At 43.5% G+C, this 14,677-nt stretch overlaps 1 protein-coding gene across 1 annotated transcript in view; it reads left to right on the plus strand.

Annotated features, from left to right (window-relative positions):
• T265_13747 (hypothetical protein) overlaps nt 1-4,871 on the plus strand; it is a gene marked incomplete at both ends in the record, with an annotated part of 12,375 nt that extends 7,504 nt beyond the window's left edge. Inside the window, 3 exon segments of the mRNA XM_009170318.1 lie at nt 60-99; nt 3,239-3,359; nt 4,757-4,871. Coding sequence (XP_009168582.1) covers nt 60-99; nt 3,239-3,359; nt 4,757-4,871 — 276 coding nt within the window.
• Between the last annotated feature and the right edge of the window lie 9,806 nt (nt 4,872-14,677).

Below are 14,677 nucleotides of genomic sequence, written 5' to 3' on the forward strand. Positions count from 1 at the left end.
GGTTGGAGACACTACAAGATATGGCTACCAACCGATGTCAGTGGCGTTCTTGTTGTCAGTTTCTGTCCAGATTGCCTGAGGGAATGTCTGGAAGTGTAGGTACCTCGGAATGATTGTGTTAAGCTAGCACTAAGTCCCTCCCCCATCCACCTTTATTCCTTTCTTTACAATAAGGCTTTCAAATAAGTCATGGTTGTACGGCAGTGAAGCATCGGTGTTGAACACTGATGTCATGCTGTCAATGATGATGATGATGATGAGTTTGGGTCAATTGCAGATTTGGTGGTGATGGTTGAGAGAATGTTGGATTTTGTATTCGCACCACTCTTGCTTCAGCAGTCAATCTTTCCATTCAGGCAATGAGAGCAAGCACTGAACTGGAGTCTTGTTCTTATCAGTACCTCAGCAGTTCCAGCCCTGGAGAGCAGATTTGTAGAGCGAGCCCGGTGTTGTTGTTCCACAAGTGCATATTAGACTCATGGGATTTGTCATAACTAAAGAAGCTAAATTATCATGATTGGTCACTGTGTCTGGACCTAACGAAGACTGGAAAGACTACGCAGTGCGTACTTAAATTATGGGAGGCTATTACGCCAGGTGCGATAAAGAAAACTGACTTCAGAAGAAACAGTCACTATTTGGTCGAAGCAACCACACCTACTTCTCTCGGAACCATCGATTTTAGAACTTGAGGAATAATTATTCCAATACATAGCGAAGATTTTCAGATAAAGAATGAGATCGGACAACTAGTGTAATTGTGTGTACTACTGATGATGCATGCGAGTAGTCAATGTTCCTGTGTCAAAGTTCTGCCCCTACATCTGATAAGAAGTGCAGCTTAATATGTAAAATTTGTAATGTTCGTTTGTTATTGTGTTGTATTCTAAGAACTCATGAAGGTGCTCGAAAATGTTCACTTTTCAAAATCTCCGTGCGGATGAGATGATTAATTCCGTGTGTCCAATGGCTTGTAACCGCTTAGTTCGTATTGTGGAGTTCGTCGATTCCCATCAACGGTGTGTTGCAACCAACATGTTAGTAGTCTATTTGCACCTTCGTTGTAGAAAACGGGGGAAGACTGCACTAATCGGAAATCCTCGGAATTCATTTTGGTTCGTCTCTTGGTATCAGAAAAGTCAGATTCCTGAAAGTAACCTCAGAACACCCGGAACCTGCTGCTCCACCAAAATCTCAACATGAAAGCCGGCAAGCATCCAGGCCAGTCAATCATTCAATCAGTTCAGAAAAACATGATGAGAGTTCTTGCACGCCACAGAAGCACGACCGAATGTGATCATCATTCAGGCATTTCACTGAGGCACGATCGATGTTGATGGGTGTTCACAAACGCCTATCAGACAGTCTGGATCAGTGTCAGAAAGAGCTCCTTAAATAGCGTGGGGCCGTTGTAACTTTTGCTCTCGCGCTCGCTTGTTCGGAATATAGCGGTTGTGTTCCCTTCTGTGAGTCTTTTGTCTCCGGCACTAGTCACTGGAGTGCGTTAGCAGCAGATACCACAGGTCGGCGAATCAACGATTTGCGAAAGTGATGAAAGCTCTAGAAATATGGTGGACAAAGAAATATATCTAAATTTATCTGTCACGTTCCGGAAATCGATCTCTGGAACTTGTATTAGTAGGCGCCATCTTTCAAAAGACGGAAGTGCAACGGACACATTGCGTTGTCTTCGGTATACCCATAACCATGGCAAACATCTGCATTAATTGTCTAACTTAATAAAGTAACCAGAGAACTACCAAGAAAATATCATAATGTGTTCATTCGTTTCTCTACACAGAAAATGGATGAAAGGGTTAGGCATATTTGCCATCAGTGGTGTGTAAGTATATTACAGATGTGCGTATATTATATAATATAATGTTCCTTGATTTTACCGATCAATTTAGAAGGACAAAAAGCATTTTGTGGATATACTAAATTCTCCCACCTTTTTGATGGTACCTATATTATCGATTTGTATTCACGTCTGAGCTCTGTGCACTTGAAGGTTACAACCTTTGGTTGGCTTCCACGTTAGTGGGTAGACAGCCACGTATGACGAGAATCAGGTGTAGGACTAAAAGCGAACATTTTTGTCAATTTTTCCAAGACTAGCCCATAAACAAAGTTCACAAGGGCCACTACAGTTGGAGCAGCCGTAGATGAAGTGGACAGCGCGTGCTAATTGCCTGCACTTGACTAAAACACAATGTCAATCAAATATGTGGCACAATTCAAAAAGTGGTGATGCCTGTCGTCATAGTAACCACCGACTATGATCAGGTTTCCTCACCAGACACATCAAAATGGCTCTAGATATTTTGCCTTAAATATGTTTTATTTTATTTCATATTAGCAAACCAGAGAGATGAGATGTAAAAGTGTCACCTAAGAGACCAACCGGCAATTCACGTGACGTCACTTGCTGAGTGAGGCGTGGTAATATGATGGTCTCCTGATAGTCAACTGTTCTACCGGCAAGAAATCTGTGAGAGAACAATATTGATAAAATTGTCGTGGCGCGACTACCCGCAATTCGCGGACTCTCTAGAAAGATTTCACCTTGATTGGAGCTTTTAATGCAGTAGAAGAAAAAAAGTAACCTTGACTCAAACAGCAATTCAATCGAATATTCCCTGATGGTTTTTTTATGGGGGAAAATGTCGGTAGCTCAGGTAGTGTAGATGGTCGTTGGTTTGTTCGCTGACTTGGGCAATGAAATTGCAAACGTTTCATCACCAATCGGGGCGACATCATCAGTGCGTTATTGGGGAGCGCTGTGGTGCGTGATGATGGGTTGGTGATTGTGTGCTAGGGGGGGGGGGGCGCGAAATGGATGGATTCCGTCCCAATCAAAAGCATACCGATATTTTCAGCGTAATCTACAGCACAAAGGCCGCGTCGAGGTATTCCTGCGAACATGTACACTATAGACTTTTTTGCGTGGATCAAATGCTCAACGTCCGTACGCCCTCTACAAAACATTTTGTCATGTTTGAGGTCATCGGCTTGTCAGCGAATATTTCGGACCAGATCTGGCCGTTGTCCAGGGCAGCTTTATGATAATAGTAGGACCTTCAGGTAGTGCTTCGTACCTTAGGTCTGATTCACCACTGTACCTGCGAAGTAAAATATCAGCTAAGCATCGACATCTTCCGAGATATACACTCATTTGCAAATCAATTTGGTTTTCACGAGAGACCCAACCGAACCTCTCGTTTATGATGTTCTCCAGCTGAATGTGCTGCACACAGGCCACCTCATGTTTCAGTTGGCACGATATTCGAGACATCGCAGTACATTTTCATAAAGGAAACTACTCACAAGGTTGTTGTCGAAGAGTTTTCAGCAACTTTGTGAGTAGTTTCCTTTATCAAAATCGACATTTTGCGTTTGTGAATGATCCTTCGAGAATAAGAAAGCCCTTGTGAAAACCAAATTGGTATACAAAAGGGGGAAATTTGGGGGAAAATCCCAAGGTACAACTTTCCACTTGGAAACTCGTCGTTTGAAAGGCCCATCAACATAGAATCACGTGGGTGAAGGACAAAGGTGATGTAGCTGTCCAAGTGCTGGGAAACAGCCACACTTGGCCAAACAGTGATGGTCAGGTGGTAACCAGAAAGTCTTTGACCAGTATAGTGAGGTTGGCAGTACTGACGGTTCTCAAGAACGGTGGAAGGGCTATGCTTCTTTGGTCTTTCAGTGCCAGTTGTCTTCGTTTGGTAGTCTGCGGTTTACAAGCAAAACTATCGTCTTTTCTACGGAATTAAAATTCACTAATTTAGATCCAGAAAAGTAGCGAAGCTGGTCCTGAATAGTGGTCAGGTTATTGATGTTAATCAAGTTGTGATGCTTCTTCACCTGTATCCTCGTCCAAAAACGGTACAATTATACTATTCCAATCTAACCCCGAAATTTTTTTAAACATTCCTATGTCCAAAAGTTTGGAAGTAAGAACCGGTGGAACGAAGGTCAGGAGGTCCATGAAACCACCGGAAGTCATGAGCATTCAAGCAAATAGCAAAGGCATTTAAATTAAAACGGAGAATGTGATGCGGATGTTTTCGAAACTACGGCGAAGGAGAAGGGATAAGGTGCTAGAGTGCAAAACAGGTAGTCTGAAATGGATATCAAATGCAAATCAATTTGACCTTCTTTCTGTCTAAGGAAGGATTTGTGCCGAATTAGTCCGGTTTGTCTGAAAAATCCTGATGCCCTAAATGGATTATTCAGCAGCCTGATGAAGGGAGCTGCTTATTAGAGTGATTTGTTTTTCACTAGTTTTTTCCTCCAATTCCATTAGAATGTAGGGGACTGAAGTTCTAAACATGAGCATTCATGTACTTTGCATATCCGTGGTTGTCAAACAGAAATACGTCTTTCATATTGACTAGGGCGGACATTATCAGAATTTCATGCCAGAATCCTCGGATGACTAGCCAGTAATTGTCTTGATCGCGACGATCGATTGACCAACCTGTCAGGACTTTTCACTCAGGTAGCGTCACTAACGCTTGAAACCCGGTGAACATTTTTTTTACTTTTGCTGGAAACTCTTCGACAGCTCACGACCGGTTTCGCCCTTCTTGGGGCTCATCAGGTAGGCTCAGTCGGTTTCCGTCAACCTTATGTTTTACTTGAAACCAAATTGCACGAAATTAGCGAATATACACTCATCTGCAAACTAATTTGGTTCCTTCGAGAGACTGACCTGGAACCCAGCTGAATCTCTCGTTTATGATGTTTTCAGGCAACTGAATGTGCTGCACCAGGCCCCCTCATGTTTCATTTTCTACCTGGTGAACCCCAAGAAGGGCAAAGCCAGTCATGGACTGTCGAAGAATTTTCAGCAACCTTATGAGTAGTGCATTACGTATATACATGTATCGCGGTATTTCGCATATCTTAGCAACTGAAACATGGGGCGGCCTGGTGCAGCAAAACCAAACTTGTTTGCAAATGTGTGTATTCCGCTAATTTTTCACTTTGTTTTGGATGGTTGTGGGACATGTAGTGTTTAAATTCATCTCACTTTTGTCTTTACGGTCATCCTTTATTCCTGGAGTGATTATTCTCATGAATTTTTACACAAAAGGAAGAAAGACCAAACGAGAGTTTTGCTCTTAGTATAGCATAAAATTCATACCGCTCAAGTACGAAAACGCTTGCCTTGGTGAAAGTTCGGACGGCGGGAACGCGTTTTCTCCGCAGTTTGGCTGCTACAGGTGAAAGGAAGAAGGCCTTTGCTGCGGAGTTATTTATTCGGAAATGCCAACTGACCGGTTACAGACCACTGAACAGGGAAGCAAAACTCTAATCTGCATCTTAGTTACAAAAACTGAACACAGATCTTCTCCCGAACGAGTCTTCCTAGAGATTCGTTGCCTCCACTCATTCGTCGGTCAAATCCAAGCAAATGTTACAAAGTGGCCCCACGAATTCCGCAACAGAATTCCCTTTTTAGTCGACGCAAAGCGAAATTCAATGAACAACACATACTACTCGCGTGCCTCCCGATCAGTAGTATCACCGTTACAGTGGTAGCACGCTCGTTGCGCATGTCAGGTGTCCGGATTTCGAACCCCGGCACAGCCATTGGATATGCACCGCTGGTGAGAGGGAAACTCGAGTCCGGTGCTTTCGCTCTTTGGTGTAAACCCATCAGAATAATTACGACAGAAGAGGAGGACGAATGTGCAACCGAGAGTGAAGTGAATTTATACATCACAAATCCCGTAACCTCCCACAACAAAAACCATTATACGTCGAGCGTCTGCTTTGCACTCATCTACCTTGGAGGAATGTATATACGTGTGTATTCAGATGCCTGGAATCGACAAAAATAAAACATCGCGGAAAACACTTTACGCAGGTTAAAGCTTCTCCATAACAGCTCGAGATCGTTTACTCGCCACTGTACTTTTCTCATGGGATCGAGAAGCTTCAAACTGATCCCAGAATTAGCGTAGTTTACTCTTCTAATCTAGTCTCGGTCCAGAGAGTTCCACCGAATGACGACCCTGCATAATTCTGTAAGTGTTGCCGTTAAATTCTGATTTTACGTCGGGCATAGTTATCTGATGGTAATACCCAACAGCGATCTAGCCCGATTAGCTTTACTGTGTCCCGATGGTAGCTCTGGAAGCTGAGTCCAGCTGACCCGCCCTATTCTCCTGGTCATTGCAATTCCATTTCTTCCACAAAAGGTGCTGCAGCTCTCTGGAATCATTTGATCCGGTTCCTTACCTCCTGAATGCATTTGCTACCCAGAGTTCCCCTACATTCTGAAAGTACCTCACTCAGTATTCCACGGACGTGACATTCAATGTTGTGAATGCCAAAGGAAACAGCTTGGTCACTGATCATCGGGTAAGTTTTAGCATTCCTCGGACTGCCGTACATACTGCTTCCTGTAAGATTTTGCCTTGGACAAGTCAGAGGTCGCAAACCAAGCTCGTTTAGACATTGAGTTCCATACGAGTGAATCGGCAAATGAGTAAATTTTGACTGAAATATTGTGTCAATTCCTTCAAGAAGTCAGGATCACCATTGTTTTAACCTTTCTGTCCATGTGAGCCAAGCATAACTTCAAGTAGATCACAGAAGTTGTGGAAGGCAGATTAACGCAGAGCACCTTCGTGAAGGCAACTCCCAAAACGTCTGTGAACAACATATCTCGTATCACGAGTAGCCTTGTATTTTCAGAAATCTTGCGTAGGAACTTTTAGAGATGACTTGTTTGATTCGATGAAGACCGCTCAGCAGAGCAGGCATAGTTGAGGTGGTAAGTAAATTCAAGCTGCCGAGCACGTTATCTACCGCTTACACTCTCTTGCTACGAAGTTTCAATCAAAAGTTAAGGACTGCCAAACCACTTGTTTATTGCACAATAACGTCTGGTCAACGGGTCAGTTTTTGTACAAGTGCGTCACCTCTTTTCCAAATCAAAAGATGGATAAACGACAGATTCAGGTGAAACCCGTTTTGGTCAACAAGGACACAAAGTGTCAGCATGCCTCCGAATATTTCGTAATCTTAGCACTATAAGTAGCCCAATTAAATTAGTTTACTTGTCTTCTACACTAGGATTAGATTCCTCCCGTTTGAGCGGCCTTAATTTCTCACTTATAGCTTTCGGTTTTCTCCCGCACATGACTGCTAGCGAATCCATTGTTCAATAGTTTCTGGCACAGCCTACATGAACAGCAATTTCGTCAAACAATACAGCCCGTTGCTCTGCAGTCGCCACAGAACCGGTTCCGATTTCCTGTGCGTCATTATATCGGAAGTACGGCTTTTGAGCACACTGACGTTGTGTGAACAATCGTGCAATGTTACTTTGCGTAGCCCACTTCCGCATCCCTTCTGAAGCTCAAAGCCACCGCGCAGAATAGGCTATCACTACTGATTTTCAAATAGACGTCACAACCGGTGAGAAAAAAACATGAACCCGACTAACTTGCATCCGACCAAACATTGCGGTTTTCCAGTGCATAAAATTAGCGGTAATATCAAGTTTCAGTTAGCTACTTGGTACACATCGCTTGTCTCATTTGTTGCGGAAGTTCGGGGAATCCTCGAGGAGGCCCTGTTCGAGTTACGCAGATCATGTACTGACACTTCGGAAGATGGACCAATCACATTCGAGTACTTCTGCACATCCGATGAGGCACTCAGAAAAGCGGTGCACAAAGCTGTCCGGGCACCCATTAATCTTTTGTAAACCATGATTCCAATCAAACAACAAGATCTAAAGTTGTCCTACAAAATTTTCAGATGACATCTCGGCAGGTTTCTTTCACAGCCAAGACGAGATTTCTAACAGATAGCTGGAGTACATTAAAACTTGACTAGCATGAGAGACCGAAGTTATTGTTTTCGGATGATTGGAAATGTCAAGGGCAACTATGTCACGACTTTTTGAATTTCTCGTCATTTCCGCGATCGCCTATTTCTTATAGGTTAAGCTTGCAGAAAAAACTGGCTAATGGGTTGTGAGCGGTATAGAAGAGTTCGTTCCCTCAAAGACGTGGAATGGTTGGAAAAGATCACCAGGGAATATCAACAAAGAAGTTCGCTTAGTCGGAAGCATAGATAGTTTGGAGTCTGAAAAATATTCACCCTAATGTTGCATATTAAGTTGTTACCTGCAGTCCCAAGGGCATGCTTTACTGCCTAAAACCACAGACCTGTTTTGTGAAACATCACACTCACGAGAGTCGGAAACGACCCAGATTCTCTGTACCAGTAGCTCTGCTCGCTGAACCGCATTTCATGCGAATTTTGACTGCTTCTCGGAAGGAACCCAAACTTTACCAGCTTCAGGCTTCCCAAACTGTCCATGGGTAGTATAATCCAAACGGATTTTTAATATCTGTCTGATGTGGAGTGGAGTGGAGATGAAATATAGCAAAGACCACCAGTAAGTGCATAAATATGTTGGTCAGTTCGATCTCTTTTCACAGATCACTTTGTGGCCATTTGCACATGATGCCGATTTTTAGACTGTGAACTTTTTGTGAATGGCTACGTAAGAAAAGGCTGTGAGGGGTCAAGGACATTGATTCGCAGTGCAACGACGAAAGATGCCTCGTAGTGTAATATCCCACAGTTGCTTTGTCCTTTATTACTACAGGAATCGTACGAGCACCGAATGAATTTATCTCACAGTCTATTAACTCCACATCGAGCTATGTTAACGGTATCCAAATGAGTTGTTGTGATCATCGCCCTATTTTACAGAACACACAGCAATTCCACCTTCCGACCGAGGGAACTACTTGGACCGTTTCATTCCCCTCCCTCAAGTGTCAGCCCCAATTTGGCGTTTTTAGAAGGACGACTACCCTATCCAGAAAGTGATAAAGACCAGTAACTTCATATTGTCCCCCCCCCCCCAAAAAAAAAGACGGAGATACCCAACCAACAACGCACTGAAGATGTCCTCGAATGGTGAAGAAACGTTTGAAAATCAATTGCCAAGCTCGGCGAACAGATCAACAGCCACCTGATCAATTACCATACAGTATTCTCTTACTGTCTTTGGGGTGTTCTGACATGAATCAAATACCTGGCCAGTGGACAAGACTTTTTGTAATATGAGTTAGCAGAACTCTATCAGATACTATCATTTACACACAAAGTTGGTTTTGACGAGAGGCTTAATTGAATCTAGCTAAATATCTCGCTTAAAGTGGTCTTATTCAACTGAAGTGACGCACAAAGACCGCCTGATTTTTTGGTTGTACATCGTCTAGTGGTGACATGCCACTCATTAGGGGTTACTAAAAACTCTCTAACAGCCCAAGAGCTGTTTCACCCTTCTTGGAGCTCGTTGGTTGGATGTAGTCCTTGATTTTCCGTCCACACTGCATCTTTCTTGACCCTATATTGGACAGAATTTGACAAATACTCTCACTTGCAGATTACGTTGATTGTGATGCGAGACGCAAAATAATCCAGCCGAATTTCTTGTCTATGAAGGTCTTCCAATAGTGTGTGTGTATGAGAGACCTTGGATTCTTGGAAACTTCTTGCACAGTTTGAGTCCCCCGGAGCAGAAACAAATTGTCATCATGTTTTGAGTCTTTCATGTGATCAGCCTTCGGACAACCTTTGCTCTGGAGAAGCCACTTGGAACGGCGGGTCAAACGTTATCCTTTCTAGATAGTGATCAACCTGGAAGAACACACATGTTGTCATAAAGGAAACTACTCACAAGGTTGCTGAAAACTCTTCGACAGCCCACGACCGGTTTCGCCCTTCCGCTTGGGGCTCATCAGGTAGGCGCAGTCCCCGAGTTTCCGTCAACCTACTTGAACCCGAATTGAACTGTTTTAGAGAAATACACACAGTTGCAAATCAATTTGGTTTCCACGAGAGACTCAACTGAATCTCTCGTTTACGATATTTTACAACTGAATGTGCTACACACAGGCCGCCTCATGTTTCAGTTGGCACGATATCCGGTATTCATAAGGGAAACTATTCAAAAGTTTGCTGAAAATTCTTCGACAGCCTACGACCGGTTTCGCCCTTTTTGGTTTTGACACCCTTGAAGAGACCATTTGAACAGACCTGCCAAATTTACTTGCCTGCTGGTTAGAATACCTAATGTGAGTAGTATCTTCCCATGGCTGTTGCATTCAGGAAGACTACAACAAGAGAATCGTACCGTTCAGAATCTAGAACCGCGTGGTGTCTAATTGGTGACTTTGTTTTCAAAGTTTGACGTTTTATTTGATGTCCAAAATAAAATCACCTTGTAACTGCATTGCGGGTTGGTTGCCAGTTTGTTGGCTAATCTTTGTAGAGACTAAAAAAATAAGAAATTGCAGTTAATTATAGGTGGCTGTCCGAAAATTTGCTGGCTAATTGTATCAAATTTGCGGTTACCTGCTACAGGACAGGCCGTCTCAAATGACCAGTCAATACTGGACCGGTTGGGCTGGGTTTAGGACATATGACTGAATCCTCATGAATCTGTAGATACGTTTGCGCCTCCACAGAGGGCTTCAGTGAGTGGGAATTCGGAGTAAACTAAATTCGTTGAGCTACTGCCGTGTGCAAAACGACAAACTCTCATCCATTAAGTGCAGTCTTCCTAAAAAAGTTGTTCCAGTTTGAAACATGGCGACTATCTTTTGGGGGCTCATCAGGTAGGGGCAGTCCGGTCGTGGGCTGTTGACGAATTTCCAGCAACCTTATGAGTAGTACATTACAAAGATATACGTGTATCGCGATATCTCGAATATCGTAGCGACTGAAACATGAGGCGGCCTGCCGCAACACATTCATTTGCCGGAGAACATCACAAACGAGAGATTCAGCCGGGTTCCAGGTGAGTCTCTCGAAAGACCAAATTAGTTTGCAAATGAGTATATATTCGCTAATCTTTGTGTCAAGTTAGTCCAGTTAGACTGCTCTCTTTGGGGTGGCTGATGTACTTGGTGATAGAGGCGAGCGATCATATACACATTCCCAAACTAGATTGGACCTCCAACTACCAATCCATCTATGAAGTGTCATAACACGTCCGCGGTTTCGCCAATGGCATCTGATGTCTCTAGCTAGGCTGTAAGAGAAATTTTGGGCGAAATTGTGCGTGGGTAAACTAGCGCTAATCTGTCAGAATAATCGTTCGCATATTTCATGTCTTTTGTACGCGACTCTGTTACTTTTGCGTCAGAGTTGCGCGCATTGAGGGGCAAAACCGAAAAATATGTGACCCAACGACATTCCCACGTCTAACCGCCTAAAGAATCACGTTTCATAACTGCAGGCAAAATAGATTCACCGCTAATAAAATCAAACAATCGTGACAAAAATAGAAAGAACCACTGAGCGATCAACCGTCGGGACAAAATCCGTAACGTTCTTTCACATATTAATGCCCAGTTTGAAACGCATTGAGGAGGTAATGTTCTGTAAGCTCCTCATTTATCTTTTCGTGCATTATTGATTGATCTTTCCACCCTGCCATCTTGTTTGGTCGATCAATGTTATCTACGCCAGGCCTTTATCCTCCATCATATGATCAGTAATTATTCAGTCCGGTTGATCTATTCTGACCGGCGGCATTCGACAAAATCGCGGGAAGTAAATTAGACTTATCCATTCTACCAACGCTTTGATGTATTTCATATTTCTGTGGTAAGTGCTTTGCTGTTTACGACATCGCTGTGGGGTGATATTATGTCCTTACTTTTAACCTTTGTCAGCAGGTGATTGTTCGTTAAGCTTCCCACTAGCGGCCACAAATTGGATTCAGTTGCATCATCATCGCAGCCAACTATAGGTCGCACAACCTTAGCGTAATGGTTTCAGCTGCTACATCGTTTCTATTTTGTTTTGACTCTTTTGGCGGATTTCCAGGGCAGGGGGACAAACGATGAAATCGACCGTTCCGTCCAAGTGGAAACACGAGGACATTAGTACTCTGCTATTTCAGATGAATGGTCAATTTCATACAAATTGGAAAATACAAATTAGTTCGATGTGACTACTTAAATTAGAGCTTGTGATTAACTGTTTGTAAAAAAATCTCGACGGAATTTTACAGCAAACTTTAACAGTGACACTTGAACAATTAGTTGGTAACATGCGAAAACCAACTGGAATGGAAAAATGCCGGATATGTGATAGAAACAATAGTAACAACTGTTATCATAAAGGAGACTACTCACAAGGTTGCTGAAAACGCCTTGAACGCAAAGGAAGTGCGGAAAACCTGCAGGTTTTTCCAAAACGATCATGACCAGATTTTCGCTGAAAATATATGCCATCCAGTGGTTCCACGCGGTAATGCCAAGTGGTCTTGGGCAAAAACGAATCCAGGAAAGTATTTTCGAACATCCTGCCTGGGCAGCTTCGGGAGACACAAACTGTTTCCCTGCCAATCATGTCTAGTTAGGTAAGATTGATTCAGTCTGTATAGCGTACCCCAAATCTGGTCTAACACAATTCAATGTATTGAACCAAAAATTGAATCGTCTCTGACGTATGGCATGAAATAAAAGACGTCTCGTTGTGACACACTGATGCGGTAATTACTTTGAGGTTAGGCCGCTGACATCCATCGTTAGCTAAAATCCACTCCGAATTCGCTACACACGACAGCCTAATACACTCGGAAATCTGCTCGCAGTTTGTAATCTTTTCGTTTTTAAAACCCAGCGGAAAAGGGGGAATGTGTAAGGCGTTGTGTAGTCTCGACTCCAGCATAAAATTTTTTGTTGGAATCCACGCTATAATAACGGAACGAATCACCATCCTAGCTCGTGAAACCCGATAGGGCTCCTCACATCGTGTGCTGTTGGGATGGGGGGTATGGGCCGCATAATGCTCCTAGCTGCGAAACCTTAAAGAAAGGAATAAAACGTTCCGCATCAAAATGTTGGATTTTGTTGCGTATATGCTCAAACCAAGAACCATCCTAATCTACGTTCATATTTTTGTAGATTACCAAATTTCCACTGAAGCAATTATACCTCTGGCGAAAAAGTCTGGTGGAATAATTTCCCGATATCGCTGAGACACCGGGATGCCTAACTGCACCTCGGAAGATTGGACTGATTCTCTGAACTCAGTTGCCCGATTGCTTTAATCCATCAGGGGCACATCATAGCTTTCGAAAGTTCAATTCCGTTGGGCGAATACTGAGCGCCCTGTTGGGGCGCTGTCAGGACGCGCCCAGACATGGAAAAAAGTACATGAGCAGAGAACAATGCAACCCCAAGGTCACCGTCGGTACGACCGGTACGACGGCAGGTGCGTTGGCGGAGCCAACCAAACACGGCTTAGCAACGAACGAACAGTGGAGTTGGGCTGAAATTGCTCTCGGCCGGAACACCGCTATTGGCTGTATGGAACGAACAAGTGAACAACCATATTTGGCCCTGTAGTCATTCCATATATTAACGCACAAGCTCCGAATGTTTTCTCCTGACAGTACACCCGTATCCAGGGTTCTCTGTCTTCTCCTTATCGCGTAGTCCGGTGGGTTCAGTACAGACGTAACCAATAGACGGCCAGCCACACAACACACTCGGCACATCCTCGCCCAAGAGTGCTCAGTCGAGGAACGCGAGCAATGTTTGCCACACTGAAAGAATGCTCACTGAATCGCTGAGTGAGCACAGTTGAAGAGATCTGTCAAAGATAACAATTACTATCTAGTGGCTTGGTGTGTCTTCATAAATTTTAAATAGTTTGTATCAGGGGTAGATGATGCCGCTCAAGGCTGAGGAACAGGGTTTGCCCAAAAAAGTAATCAATGGTTACCTGGAATGCACGAGAAACGTGTGGAGTTGTGGAACGGGGATGGACACACAATTTACAAAGGAAGCACCATTTGAAGGTGCGCAATAAGATCAGCCAATAAACAATGGCTTAAATTTCATCATCCGTCAACCAGGTATTCCACTGTGCTCAGTCGAAGGCGAACGCTAGCCACGGCCATCCATTCAGAAAAGTCCGTGACACAGTTGATACAATCACAGCAATGCGAACAACCAGACAGAAGATGGACTAGCCATCATCAAACAAACCTGACCAACGGATGCAAGGTTTCGAACAATAACCAAAAAGAACGTTTAGATACTGGTAAAAAGCGGCTCTTTCCAAGCAACACTGTAAACCAGTAGAAATGGTGAACAATAAGAGCGCATATCAGATAAAAAAACATCATGTTCAGTAGGGAAACTTCTCATAAGGTTGCTGAAAACGCTTTGATATCCCACCACTGGTTGCACAAAACAGGGATTCAGGTGTGCCCCTTTAAAACCAGCTCATAAGGTGCTGAAAACGCTTTGATATCCCACCACTGGTTGCACAAAACAGGGATTCAGGTGTGCCCCTTTAAAACCAGGTTGCTGCGCAAATGAGTGTACCCGGCAAATTTTTTACAATTTGAGTTCAAGTAAAACATGAGAATGGGGGAATCTCGGAAGCTGTGCTTACCTGATGAGCCGGGAGAATGTAAAAACCGGTTGTGGACTGTCGAAGATCTTTCTTCAACATTTTGCTGCAGTATATAGAAAGTGGTATCAACTGAACTGTCAGAGGGGCTCCGGTGTAGTTAAGGAACGTCATCAACGAGAGATTCAGGTGAGATTCAGTTGTGTGTTCCTTTGTGAATAGATGAATTTGCAAAATATTGCAGGTGGCGGAT

The sequence above is a fragment of the Opisthorchis viverrini genome, assembly GCF_000715545.1.
Source record: "Opisthorchis viverrini unplaced genomic scaffold opera_v5_98, whole genome shotgun sequence".
Classification (NCBI taxonomy): Eukaryota; Metazoa; Platyhelminthes; class Trematoda; order Opisthorchiida; family Opisthorchiidae; genus Opisthorchis; species Opisthorchis viverrini.